This window comes from Manis pentadactyla, chromosome 10, assembly GCF_030020395.1.
Source record: "Manis pentadactyla isolate mManPen7 chromosome 10, mManPen7.hap1, whole genome shotgun sequence".
Lineage (NCBI taxonomy): Eukaryota > Metazoa > Chordata > Mammalia > Pholidota > Manidae > Manis > Manis pentadactyla.
This window is the reverse complement of record NC_080028.1, coordinates 17,331,256-17,344,651: the sequence shown is the minus strand read 5'-3', so window position 1 is coordinate 17,344,651 and position 13,396 is coordinate 17,331,256. Positions and strand designations below refer to the sequence as shown.

General features: G+C 41.9%; 1 protein-coding gene across 5 annotated transcripts in view; it reads right to left on the bottom strand.

Annotated features, from left to right (window-relative positions):
• NT5DC3 (5'-nucleotidase domain containing 3) overlaps positions 1-13,396 on the bottom strand; it is a 69,388-nt gene that overhangs the window by 12,014 nt on the left and 43,978 nt on the right. For all 5 annotated transcript variants that reach the window (XM_036891237.2, XM_057486459.1, XM_036891238.2 and 2 more), the window contains 7 exons: positions 11,206-11,296; positions 10,146-10,283; positions 9,303-9,363; positions 8,797-8,899; positions 8,550-8,651; positions 5,979-6,060; positions 5,263-5,349 (listed from right to left, as the gene is read on the bottom strand). In XM_036891237.2, the coding sequence (XP_036747132.2) occupies positions 5,263-5,349; positions 5,979-6,060; positions 8,550-8,651; positions 8,797-8,899; positions 9,303-9,363; positions 10,146-10,283; positions 11,206-11,296 (664 nt within the window). The remainder of the gene's footprint in view (positions 1-5,262; positions 5,350-5,978; positions 6,061-8,549; positions 8,652-8,796; positions 8,900-9,302; positions 9,364-10,145; positions 10,284-11,205; positions 11,297-13,396) is intronic.

Genomic DNA, 13,396 nt, shown 5'->3' with positions numbered 1-13,396 from the left:
ATGATCTGACCCCAGAATATCTGATAATAGTCCTGGCCCAGCAAATGTAAGATACAAAATCACCATACTAAATGGTCTTTCATTTTCTCATTTGACAGGTATTTAATCAAATGACTACAATTTGCCAGGCCCTATTCTAGACACTGAGGCTAAAACAATGAACAAACACTGACAAAATGCTGCCCTCATGGAAAATACAGACAAAAAAAATGAGTAAAAACACAATGGCAGGTGGTAATAAATACAATGGACAAAAATCAAGCAAACTAGAAGGGAAAGGAGTTATCATTTTATACAGAGGGGTTAGGAAGTCCAGGCTCAGAAAGGGACATTTGAGCAAAGATCTGAAGGGAAGGACAGAGAAAGCAAATACATGGGAGGAGAAAAATTTGGGTTGCAAACAGCAAGAGTAAAGGCACTGGGACAGGAATGTTGAGGCAGGGATGTTAAGGAACAGCAAGGCAGAGATCCTGGAGCAGAGTAAGAGAGGGCAGAGGCAGGATATGACTTCAGGGAGGTTGGCTGCAGAAGGAGAGACCAAGCAGGGCCTTCTGGGCAACCACAGGAAATGAGGCCTTTACTCTAAGGGAGAAAGGAAAGCTGTGGGGCTTTAAGGAGAGAAGTAGTATATGGTTTACAACTTTAAATGTTCACTCTAGTTACTCACCTAACACTAGAACCTCTGCTCTGTGAGTCCTAAGGATGCCTACCTTCTTCACTAGTTGAATTTCTTTAACTTTTTCAATATTTCTCTTTGTCCCAAAATATATGAAAACCTACAGCACATTCTTTTAAATATCTCCAATGGTGGCAAAATTTTGAAGGTGGATTTTATTTCTGAAAATAGGTAAAAAGTCATTTGCAACATCCCTAAGACTAAAGTACATGACAATAAATTAATGATAATAAACTAATTTCCTTTTATGTCTCAAACTGTCTCTCAAATCTACCCCAAAGGGGGAATCAAAATGTATTTTGAGGAACAGCAGCAACACTGGAAGCATCTACATTCCCAAGGGCACTCCTTCGAGGGGTAATGTTCATTGCGCACATAATTTCTGACACGTTAGCTAATGAATTGGTCTTATCACTTCATAACAGTGGTTTTCAAGCTTTAGCATGGGATCTAACTATATGTTGTCTACAAGAGGTGCATTTTATTTTTTTTCTTGAAGTATTATTGATACACAGTCTTATATTGGTTTCAAGTATACAACACAGTGGTTTAACAGTTACCCATATTACTAAATCCTAACCCCCACTAGTGTAGTTATTACCTGTCAACATAAGAAGATGTTACAGAATCACTGACCATATTAAGAGATGCATTTCAGATCTAAGGATGCACATAGGTTGAAAGTGAAAGGATTAAAAAAGGTATTCCTTGCAAATAGTAACCAAAAGAGAGCAAGAGTGGCTATACTAGTATTAAACAAAATAGACTCTTAAGACAAAAACTGTCAGAAGACACAAAAATGACACTATATAATGATAAAAGGGTCAATTCACCAATCACATATAACAATTATAAGCATTTATGCACCAAACAATAGAGCTCCAAAATATATGAAACAATCATTACTGAAGGTAGCAATACAGAGTTCTACAAAAATAGTAAGAGACTTCATATTAGCCTATTTTCTATATAGGGTAGAACAATGTGATAGAAGATCAACTAGGAAATATAGGACTTGAACAACCTAAAGACCAAGTGGACCTAAGAGACATACACGGAACACTCCACCCAACAAAAGCAGAATACACATTTTTCTCAAGTGCATATGGAATATTCTCCAGGATAGAGTGGATGTTAAGCCCCAAGATAAGTCTTAATAAATTTTAAAAGACTGAGCTCATATGAAATATCTTTTCTGATCATAAGAAATTTAGAAATCAATAGCAGAAGAAAAAACTGAAAAATTCACACATGTGCAACCAATGGGTCAAAGAAGAAATCACAAGGGAAATTAGAAAATACTTCAAGACAAATTAAAATGCAAACACAACATACCAAAGCTTATGGGATGCAGCCAAAGCAGTACTAAGAGGGAAATATATAGTTACACACATTTACATGAAAAAAGAAGAAAGTTCTCAAATCAACCTGACTTTACACCTTAAGGAACCAGAAAAAGAACAAACTAAACTGAAAGCTAGCAGGACAAAGGAAATAATAAAGATTGTAACAGGGATAAAATAAAGATTAGAAAAATAGAGAAATTTTATTTTTAATTAGAAATAAACAGAATTAAAGTTAGAATTACAAACTCAACAATACCAAGTGTTGGTTCTTTGAAAATATCAACAAAATTGATAAACCTTTAGCTTGACTAAGAAAAAAAAGAAAGAAGACCCAAATTACTAAAACTCAGAAATTCAAGTGGTGACATTACTACTGATTCTGCAGAAATAAAAAAGATTATAAAAGAATATTATACACTACTATATACCAGTAACTTGGATAACCTACATAAAATGGACAAACTCCTAGGAACACACAACCTACCTACAAAAGACTGAATCATGAAGAAATAGAAAATTTGAGTAGACCTCTAGCTAGCAAGGAGACTGAATCAGTAACCAACCTTCCAACAATGAATATTCCAATACCAGATGGCTTCACTGGTGAATTCTACCAAACATTTAAAGATGAATTAACAGCAATCCTTTTTCTCCCAAAAACTGAAGAGCAGGGAACAATTCCTAACTCATTCTATAAGGCCAGCATTACCCTGACATCAAATTTTAGTGTAATTTGAATACACTAAAGCTGTTTAAAACACAGATGGCTGCCCCTCCCCATGTAGTGTTGTGACTCAGCAGGTCTGGGGTGAGGCCTGACATGTCATCACAGGTGATGCTAATGTCACAGGGACCAAACTTGAAGAACTACTTCTTTGCGAAAACCTCCCATAATGCTACAACCTGTGTGTGTGTGGCACCTCACAGGGCCATGTAACCATATGCCTCAAGGTAGCACACAGTTCATTATCTCATCAGGGCCCAAAGAACCCACTTAGCAAGAGGAATATACCCATGATGCCAATTCATTTGACTGGACATTCTGGGAATGCCAACATCCTGATGGTAGTGCCCCATACTGCTACTTTACTAAGCACTTTTATATACAGTATCTTATATTTCACTCTTCTTACAGATGAGGACTTCGGGGCTTGGGGGATATGCCCAAGGTCACAGAGCTAATAAATGGTAGAGCAGGGATGAAAATCTCAGTCTTCTAACTCTGAGCCCAGGATTCCTTCCACTAAACCTCAATCCACTGGACAGATAGGATCATGCAGGTGTGTGCTGGGAAGAGTGTCATGACATACAGGCCTGGAGTCAACCCCTTGGACCTCCACCACCACCAGACTGAGTCCACAGAGCTCTGTGGGGCTCAGACACATGGGCTCTGAAAATGCTTCCCAGATAGTCCTACTGCACAGCCCATTATAGCTTACTGCCTGCTGGTAGGCAGACAAAAGGGACACAGGTATATGCACATATATGTGAGACGGCTCCAGTGTGGGCCAAAATACTCAGAAATATCGACAATGGCACCTTATCCCATTACCCCTGACGCTGAGCTTCATTTAGATTTTGCAAAACGTGCAGCAGGCAAGCCAGCTGGGATCCTTGACAAATATAAATTCATTCCACAACATTCCACTTTGATAATAAATGTGACTAACTCAACCTTGTTTCAATTATAGATTAAATTATAAGTCAAGTCCAGCAACACTGCTCTGTTCATTCCAACGGGCGTAAAATGCCTCACTTTCACACAATAGCTGTTTCCAGGAAAGGCCCATTTTGTACTTTTTCAAAGTGACTGGCTGGCAAAAGTGCCTGGCTAACATTTCTGAGCTTTTATGTTGCATTTGGATGTGTCTGACGCTTAATAATAAAAGGAAAAGGTAAGAACACTGGAATTATGTCTACCATTTCTTAAACGGAAAGAGTTTTCTGATAAATTCTAAATTGCTAAGCTCCAGAAAAAGTTATATCACAACTCTGATCCATCCTGTTCTGCATAAAATGAGACATTTTTAAAAAGTGGCCTACTCCTCATCCTACAGTATGGGAGAATATATTTGTAAATGACATATCTGACAAGGGGTTACCATCCAAAATATATAAAGAACTTACACACCTCAACACCCAAAAAGCAAATAACCCGATTAACAAATGGGCAGAGGATATGAAGAGACAGTTCTCCAAAGAAGAAATTCAGATGGCCAACAGACACATGAAAAGATGCTCCACATTGCTAATCATCAGGGAAATGCAAATTAAAACCACAATGAGATATCACCTCATACCAGTAAGGATGGCCAGCATTGAAAAGATGCTGGTGAGAATGTGGAGAAAGGGGAACCCTCCTACACTGCTGGTGGGAATGTAAGCTAGTTCAACCATGTGGAAAGCAATATGTAGGTTCCTCAAAAAACTAAAAATAGAAATACAATTTGACCCCGGAATCCCACTCTTTGGAATATACCCAAAGAATACAGCTTCTCAGATTCAAAAAGACATATGCACCCATATGTTTATCGCAGCACTTTTTACAATAGCCAAGATATGGAAGCAAGCTAAGTGTCCATCAGTAGATGAATGGATAAAGATGATGCGGTACATATACACAATGGAGTACTACTCAGCCATAAGAAAGAAAACAAATCCTACCATTTGCAACAACATGGATGGAGCTGGAGGACATTATGCTCAGTGAAATAAGCCAGGCAGAGAAAGACAAATGCCAAATGATTTCCCTCATTTGTGAAGTATAACAATGAAGCAAAACTGAAGGAACAAAATGGCAGCAGACTCAGAAACTCCAAGAAGGAACTAGTGGTTACCAAAGGGGAGGGGTATGGGAGGGCGGGTGGGGAGGGAGGGAGAAGGGGACTGGGGGTATTATGCTTAGTACACATGGTGTGGGGGATGACGGGGAGAACAGTGTATCACAGAGAAGGGACATAGTGGATCTGTGGCATCTTGCTGCACTGATGGACAGTGACTGCATTGGGGTATGGGTGGGACTTGATAATATGGGTAAATGTAGTAACCACATTGTTTTTTCATGTGAAACCTTTATAAGAGTGTATATCAATCATACCTTAATAAAAAATTTTTAAAAAGCAGCCTACTCCTAGTTCTTATGACAGCATAAAAATGGTCTTAAACAGAAAAGAAATTCCTTAATAAATGCAATTAACACATCTGTCCCCCAACAAAGGAACAGGATAAAAGGCTCCTCACCGCCAGGTCACTGTATATATGGTCACCAAAATACAACACTTTGGATCCTCTCCATCCCGTAAGCTTTAAAAATTCATATAAATTGCCCTGTAATAACAGAAGAAAATAAATATTACTTCCTAGGACAGAGAGAGACCTGTAGAACCCATGGGCCAAAATATCTACTTTTTAAAACTTAATAAACTTTTTGCCTTCATAATTTATTTTAAATATCAAAATATGAAAACACCTTCATGTGAAATCTTTTAGACCATTCCTCTAAGTCAAATGTACTTTTCAAAAAGGGTTCATATTGTCTGTATCTCTTTGTAACGGTCTTTTTTACACTTTACTTAGTGACAATGTCAACAAATATTAGTCTGCCGTGTGATGGTCAGTGACTGAGAAGTACCATGATTCGTTTTATCAATGTACCTTGTTCTCTATTTTATAAGTAAGTTCATAACAAACATTTGTGTAGCAAAGTTTTGCTACAAAATTAATGCTTTAAATTTTGTTTTTAAAACCTGTTTCAGTTGCGAGTTAATTTAGATATAGCACTGTGTAAATATATTGACTTGGGCTTCAATTTTGCCACTAAGTTATAAACAGTCAATTCAACCAGGGTATGCAGAATCATGCCTGACACACAAGTAAGAGTCAAGAAGTGTTAGTTTTTATCATTGTAACTGACCAGTGAGCAAAGGAACGAAAAAGATAAATTGGTCGCAAGATACCTGCTTGTAAATCTGGCCTTTCTGCAACTTGTGGATTTTATCCCAGAGCAAGACACCTTTCTCATTCACCTTGCGGAAAGGTCTGACAACAGAAATGGGAAACATTAGGACACGTGGTAGCAGCCCATAGTGAAATACTACACAATTACTCTCTGGGAACAGAAGGAAACTCCACAAATCTGAAAAAGCCCTAAAACCACAACTCCACCCCCACCCTCCCAGGCCTAGTGCAATACATCCCAAACTGCAGAGCCCGGGGTGAAGGTGCTCAGTGGGAAAGAACTCTGGGGTCAGATGAATTTGGAAAACACTGTGCACTACATATATCCCTTACAAAAGTTACTGATGACTCTGAAAAGCCCTCCGGAGAAGAACCTTTCTTAAATCCAGATTTCCTAAATTTAACTCTGCAGAAAATCTGTTTCACCAAAAACCTTCTGGAAATACTGCCTTAGTACCTTTACCCAGCTTTGTACTTGAAATTCAGCTGCTCCAGATATAAAACAAATCAGAGGACCAGGCATACTATTTTATAATAGAAAATGGAAAAATAAGAATAAAGGCCTCATTCCTCATGCGAGGAGAGCTAGTCCAAAGGTTGTGGCGTTTGTGTGTTAAGGTAGGACTTATTTGGATTGTTCTTCTGATTACAAAGATATGAAATCACTGCAAAAAATCTGGAAAATGCAGAAAAAAACAAGAAAAGGAAAATCACCCATAATTCCAGTACCCAGGTATAAACACTTAATATTTCAGTTGATGCCTTCAGGTTTTTATATCTGTTATCTTTCTCTTTTTTATGAACATAAAATGATCATTTGTGTATATTAATTTACCCTTTTTTCCCTCTTATGTTGTGAGCAATTTCCAATGTGGTAACATATTCTTCATACATCATTTTTCACAGTCATAAAACATGCTCACTGCTTGTTTATATCAAAATACATCCTTTTTTGTGGCTGTGTAATATCCCCTCACGTGGATTTCATTTAAATGGTTTCTGACCTTCACCATTATAGTAACAAAGGGATGAGTATAGGTGGAGGATTTTTCAGCTCTTATTCCAGGCATCCAGAACAAGAGCAAAACAAATTCATGCAATGAGGGAGAGAGCAGTGCTTGGCATCCCCCAAAGAGAGTCGTCCAAGACACTGTTCTGCCACAGTGCATTAATGCAACAAGCAGAGGTGGTCCCTGGCAAAAGGAGAGATGAGGTCCTTCTCCTGACCACACCCCAGAATCTAATAAGAAAATTCAGGAGAGCATTTTATCAGTGACAGAGCAGCAAGCCAGTGTTTACAGCTGATCTACACTTTAGTTTTTCCCTCATTCTCCCGAATTCTCAGGCTGCATATGCTTCTTGGTTTTGCCTCTTCTCTCAGGAGTCACTGCAAGTCGGAAAACTGGGATTTAATCCGTTCAAAACCTAACTACAGGGCACTGTGTATGATACTTTACAGGGTGGGAGGCTGCCTGGTTACCAACTGCACAGAATAAATGTGGGTAAAAAAGTTATTCAGAAATAGGCCATTATTACATGAAAATGAGTTATTTTTATAACCTTTGTGCAGTAACTCTCAACACTACTGGCTTTTGGGGGAGATGCGTCTTGGTGAACAGGACTGTTGCACACGGTAAGACATTTTAGGATCCCGGACCCCACCCACTAAATGCTGAGAGCACATGCTAGTCAGCATCACAACCCAAAACTCCCCCACTCCTCTATTTCCCAGGGCTACTGTTTCAGAAAGACACTCTAAGTCTTGGTAGGGAGCATTTCTCTACTTGCTAGATGGGATGTTCTCCCTTCATGATTCACTTTATAAAAGCAATTAGATCTTCAAAAAAACAAGTCTTGGTAGAGATTTCCTCCACTTGATGCAAAACCTTTGTTGCAGGAAAGTTTTGCAAAATCCAGCTGCAATTTTAAATGCATCATTTTAGAGCTCGTATTTAAAGAGATATGCACCAGGTAGCTTACTGTTGCTGTTGTTTTGTTATGCTTCCCACAGCGTCTGCAGCAACACATCTAACTTACTATGAGATATTAAGTTTGGATTTTTCATTGTTGTCAATCATTTCTTAAAGCCTGACTTACAGGACTGAAGTACCCCAAGCTGAACTGAGAACCATTTCAGTAAGTGGAAGCTGTGTACTAATCTCATCTTCCTTGCAATCACCTTCTAGAAGAGTTAAAAGTCAAAAGCTATCATGTCAGATGCTTGTGATTTTCCAACTGGATTTTACCAGACACACTCCATAAATATGTTTTTTACTTGAAGTATAGTTAATATATAATAATATATTAGTTTCAAGTACACAACATAGTGATTCGACAGTTACCTACATTATTAAATGCTCGCCCCAACTAGTGTAGATACTATTAACATAGGCAGATGTTACAAAAAGATTGACTATTCTTTATGCTACATTTTCATCCCCATGAATAATTTATATTGATGCAGATTTTGTGCCTCTTTCTCCACTTCACCTATTTCACCAAGACATACTACATAAGTATTCACAGCAGCAAATGAAGAAACCTACCTCCCTAGAATGACAGACACTCACCTCCGCTTATCATTAAAGAAGTTTGGCTTCTCAGCCTGAACGATGACCACATCAAACAGGTCCCTCCAGTCTTTTCCAACAATATACCTCATCCCTTTGTCCCTAGAACAACATGTCAGCCAGGTTAAGCCTAACGATAAAGGGATTAACAATTTTTTCAATTTTTTGTTTTCAAACTTGCAGCTGTTAAATCAATGCATTACAAGAAGTGAGCCAGAGGCCAGCCAGGAAACACAAACCAACTCACACAAAACTACTGGGGCTGTTGGTGATGAGAAACATCTTCTTTCCATGATCAGCCAGCTTGGCCAACACCGCACGGGTCTGCTCAGCATAGCAGATGTACTTTTCTAGGGGCAAGAGGAAAAGGTACACAGAGATTCAGCACGAAGTCAGTTGATCTGCAAGTGCTAACGGGACACTATGGGGCTGGCACTGGCCAGGACACTTGGGCAAAAAAGTCTTGAGGAAGCTTGGTTCAGGGTGACCTATGCATGCCTGGTGCATCTGTAACCAAGACCCTCAGTCTAGGTGGGAAAAACTAAATGCCTGCAGCTGCCAGCAACTCTCCTTGGGCGTCAGGATTACGTCAAGTTCTGAGACAAAGGGGAGGGAGCCGTCTGAGATGCAAGGATGCGTCAGAAGGGAGTACTGCAATCCACGCTCAGCACGGGGAATGAAGGTAAAATGCCCGTATGGTTCACAGCAAAGGGAAAGACTGAAACTACCTCCACCACAGTGCCAAATACCTACCAATATCTGCCTCGATTGCCCTATACATGATTCCTTTGATGTGCACGTCTCGAATTGAATCCTGTCAAAAGATACGTTTTTAGTCAGCTATCAAATATATATTTACCAGAAAGTATGCCTGAGATAGCCTGAGTAACAGTACATGGACAACAGCATTCGTGATGATGTCTGTCTTTAGAAGCCTGGCAATGCATGCACTAAATGAGACCTAAATTCTGCCCCTTTTATCATAGGCGGCCCCTGGGGGAAAACTTAAGTGTCCATGGTGATGGACAGGATTTATGTGAACAATCCTGAATGAAGCCTCATGTGACAAACAGTAATATACATGCAGTATTGTGAACAAATAATCCAAGTCGTCTGGACAAAGGTAATGATTGCTCTTTCCCTCTGCCCCCTTCCCCAGGCCCCAAGAGCTGGTTCTGTGATCTAGAAAGAAGACAAGACCAATGACAGGATCCTCCTCTCTTCAGTGCCACCAAAGAGGGGAGGGACTGCAGCCTGAGAAGGGAATACCACCTGTGAGTGTGAAGTCACCCCTCCCTACAGGCAGGCTGGACCTGAGCTGCCACTCACGCCTCTGGCTAGGTGCACTGGCCCTGGCCTTTGGTCAGAAAGGAGGAGAAATCCAGGTAACAATATAAGCGCCCTCTTCTTTTAGCAACAATTCCCCTAACTTAACATCTTCCTTACAACTTTCAGGGTTAAACCACGAATAAAAGAGCTCCCAGGCAAAGAACTATTTCGAACACCCAGCCTACAAAGAGGGCTAACGATTCTGTTACTTCTGCTGAAAAGCTCAAAGGGATGTGTGGCAACATAATCTCTCTCTGCTGACACGACCTTGACATCTTTGTACAGATGGACAGGCTCATAGTCAATGTTGTTCTTCAGGAAGTACTCGTTCACACAGGACAGGAGGGTCATCTCCGGCAGGGAGAAGATGTCCATGAACTGTTTCATGGTGTTTCCGTGGGAACTCTGCAGGCAGGGAGGAAAATGTCAGAAACGGAGGCCGACACCACAGCAGAGCTAGACTGTACCTTTACCCAGAAGGATTCCAGTTGGCAACATCTGGATCACTCTTCACAAGAAAAGGGAAAGTCTGGTAATAAAGTAAACATGTTCACCTTGTTTGTTGCCACATACAGCAGAGCTGACATCTCACTCTGCGCATAAGTGGGAATCCAAGGAAATGCCCTGATCTGCCCAAAAGCCCACCCACCCTTCCTTCCACTCCACTTCGTGCTCCATCTCCCTTCCAGCTTACACTGTTTCATAGAACAGAAGGAAGCCAGCAAAGAGATTATTGCCTGTGGAATGGCATAAAAAGCCACTTCATTCTCTGGAATTTGCGCACCTCTACACAGCCCCCAGTGAGCTTGAAAAAGAGCCTGTGATTTATGATACGAAGTTGGCCAGGTGACCAGGCATCTTCCGTTGCATTTTGACAATGCAAGTAAGAGAGCACATTTAATAAGGCAAGCAGCTGGAGAACTGCACAAGTTAGAAAAGCAGAGGTTTCCCTTCGGGCCCTGGGCAACGGGCTGCCCTCGACCTCAGGGGAGGCAACAGCTTCCACACTAACAGCCCCCAGTGACTCAATCCGGAAAGTGGGGACATAGCCAGGGAGGTGCTGGCAAATGGGTAGGTACCAGAAAGGTAGACGGAGCCTTCAGCAGATAGGGAGGAAAGGGCTAGGAAAGGAGAAGCATGGATGACCCCAGGGGAGCCTCTAACACACTAGGCTCTCAGACCTAGGGTCTCTCCAAACACAGCCCCCAATTTCCTTGTCAATCCCATACAAGCAGTCAGAGTCCAGTAGTTCAAAATCCTCAATCTATCAGACCATGTTTCAAGAAGGAAAAAGATAGGCTGCTTTAAATAAATTATGTCTCGTTACCTTTCCATAAAAGTCACTCATCTGTTCCAAAGGCACGTGGGACCCCTCGTACATTTCAATAACTTCTTCATCAGGGACAACACTGAGGCCTCTGGAAAAATCACAGGCGGTACAGGTAAAGAGCTCGACTAGAATGAGCAATGGTTTTTAGCCCCCGGACAACTGCTAGAATCTTTCATTCAATGTGCAAGACACACTGTCACAAGGAGGTGAGATGCGCCACCAGCAGCTGCTACAAGGAACAGGCCAGCTGCTATGGCTGTTACTGGACTGCCACTCTACTGGTGACAAGAGCAGGAAGAACAGCAGACACGGCATGGCACCTCCTCTACGCCAGACATGAGTTCCGCAGTCATTCACTTAACCTCAGCAATCCTGGGAGGCACTATTCTTCTTCCCATTTTCCTGCAGAGGCAACTGAGGCACCGAAGGGTCATGAACCTTGCCCCAGGAGAACATGGTGGGTCAGGACTGGATCCCAGACTGTGCTCAGGCTCATCAGCCACTAACCATGCTGCCTCCCTCAATAAGGTGCAAGGCCTCCTAAGGACTTGCTTTGGGCTGGGGTCGGTTTGCTTGTTTATGTTTTTAATACATTAGGGAGAGAAAGGCTGGGTGTATTTTCATCATCTTCCTGCCCTCTGATGCTCTACCCTAAGGTCAGTGGTGAGGTAGAGAAAGTTATGCACGAGGCTCTGACAGATTAAATCCTATGATACAAGGTAGGAAGCCTGCGTACACGTCTAAGAGGGCTGACCCCAGAAGCTACGTGACAGTGAGGGCCAGTTTCCTCATCTGTAAAAAGCCAGGGTAACAGCCACCACCTGCCTGCCTCTGGGAGCTGCAGCAGAATCAGCAAATGAATCCAGCTCCTCCACACAGAAGGGAAGATGAATTTGGGGGTCCGAGTGGCCGGGATCTCAGCCCAGCCTCGGCCACCAGTTCTGGGAACAGGCGCTCTCACCTGGCACTCCATGGTCTCTTATTTCCTCCCCTGGAACGGCCTGCTCTAGTGTTAGGAAGGGGACTGTCAAGTCTCTAGAGGCGAGGACGCATGAGAGACAGACACCAGTGATGGGGAAACCACAGAATGAATGATGGAAATGCCATGCAGTGCTACAAGGGGGACTTTACATAAATCAGTAAGAATTTCAGGTACTAATACAAACAGGTTGCTTATCATACAAAATCACTGGGCCAATATTAAAATACATACAAAATATACTTTATGTTTAACATGAAATTTTAATTAAAAATATAATTTCAGTCTCTTTCTTATTACATTCTCCACCTTTGTGTTACTTTTGAAAGTATCCAAGGGGATTCATCAATATTTTGCTCCTAACTTAATTAACTTGTTACAACTACTGGCCTTTGAAAACAAGAGGCATTGTACTTCCTTTATCTTCATGCCAGAAATCAGGTAAGACACTGGTGCTAAGCCAGGTCAGGTCATTTAGACAGTGACCCTGGAGAACGGCTCTTGCTTAAGTAGCAACAGTCAGGCATAGTCACCCTAAGGCCCTAACACTTAGAAAGAAAATACAAAAAGAAGAATTCTGCTGGGTGAGTTATTTTTCTGCCCCCTCTCAAGGCCCTGCGCTGGCTTCAGAAGCCACTGCTACCTCGAAGACACATTCACAGGCACGTGGCCAAGCAAGCTGCGTCTTTAGGCTCCACGCTACCAAATGTCAGCTCAAAAGAGGCAGGGAAATGAGTGAGCTGCAACCAGTGGAAGGCCGCAGGAGCAGCTCCCGCCCACGGAGCACCGCCCAGACCCTCTGCAGGGGCCTCAGTCTGACTGCCACCACGTCGGGGAGCAGCCCAAACCATGCTGCCATCAGAAGGAAAGCTATGGTACACGGCCCTTCCTGCTTCATGAGTGATACAAAGGTCGGGAGCACAGATCTGAACAAGTCTGTCTGGGGTTCGAATCGCAGCTCCCTAGTTACCAGGGGGATTACCTGGACAAATAAGTTATCCGCTTCGGGTCTCAGTGCCATTTTTTTTTTATGGGAAACACTAATAGTTCCTACCACCTGGTGTTACTGAGAAGATTAAGTAAGTTACTATCTACAGAGCAGTAATGGGTACATGGGAGGCGCCATCAAAGTGTTGCTGGTGTGCCTGTGATGAAACAGCCTGTGCCTTTCACAAGGGGCCTATTAAGAACTTGAAAGGTGGGCACAAC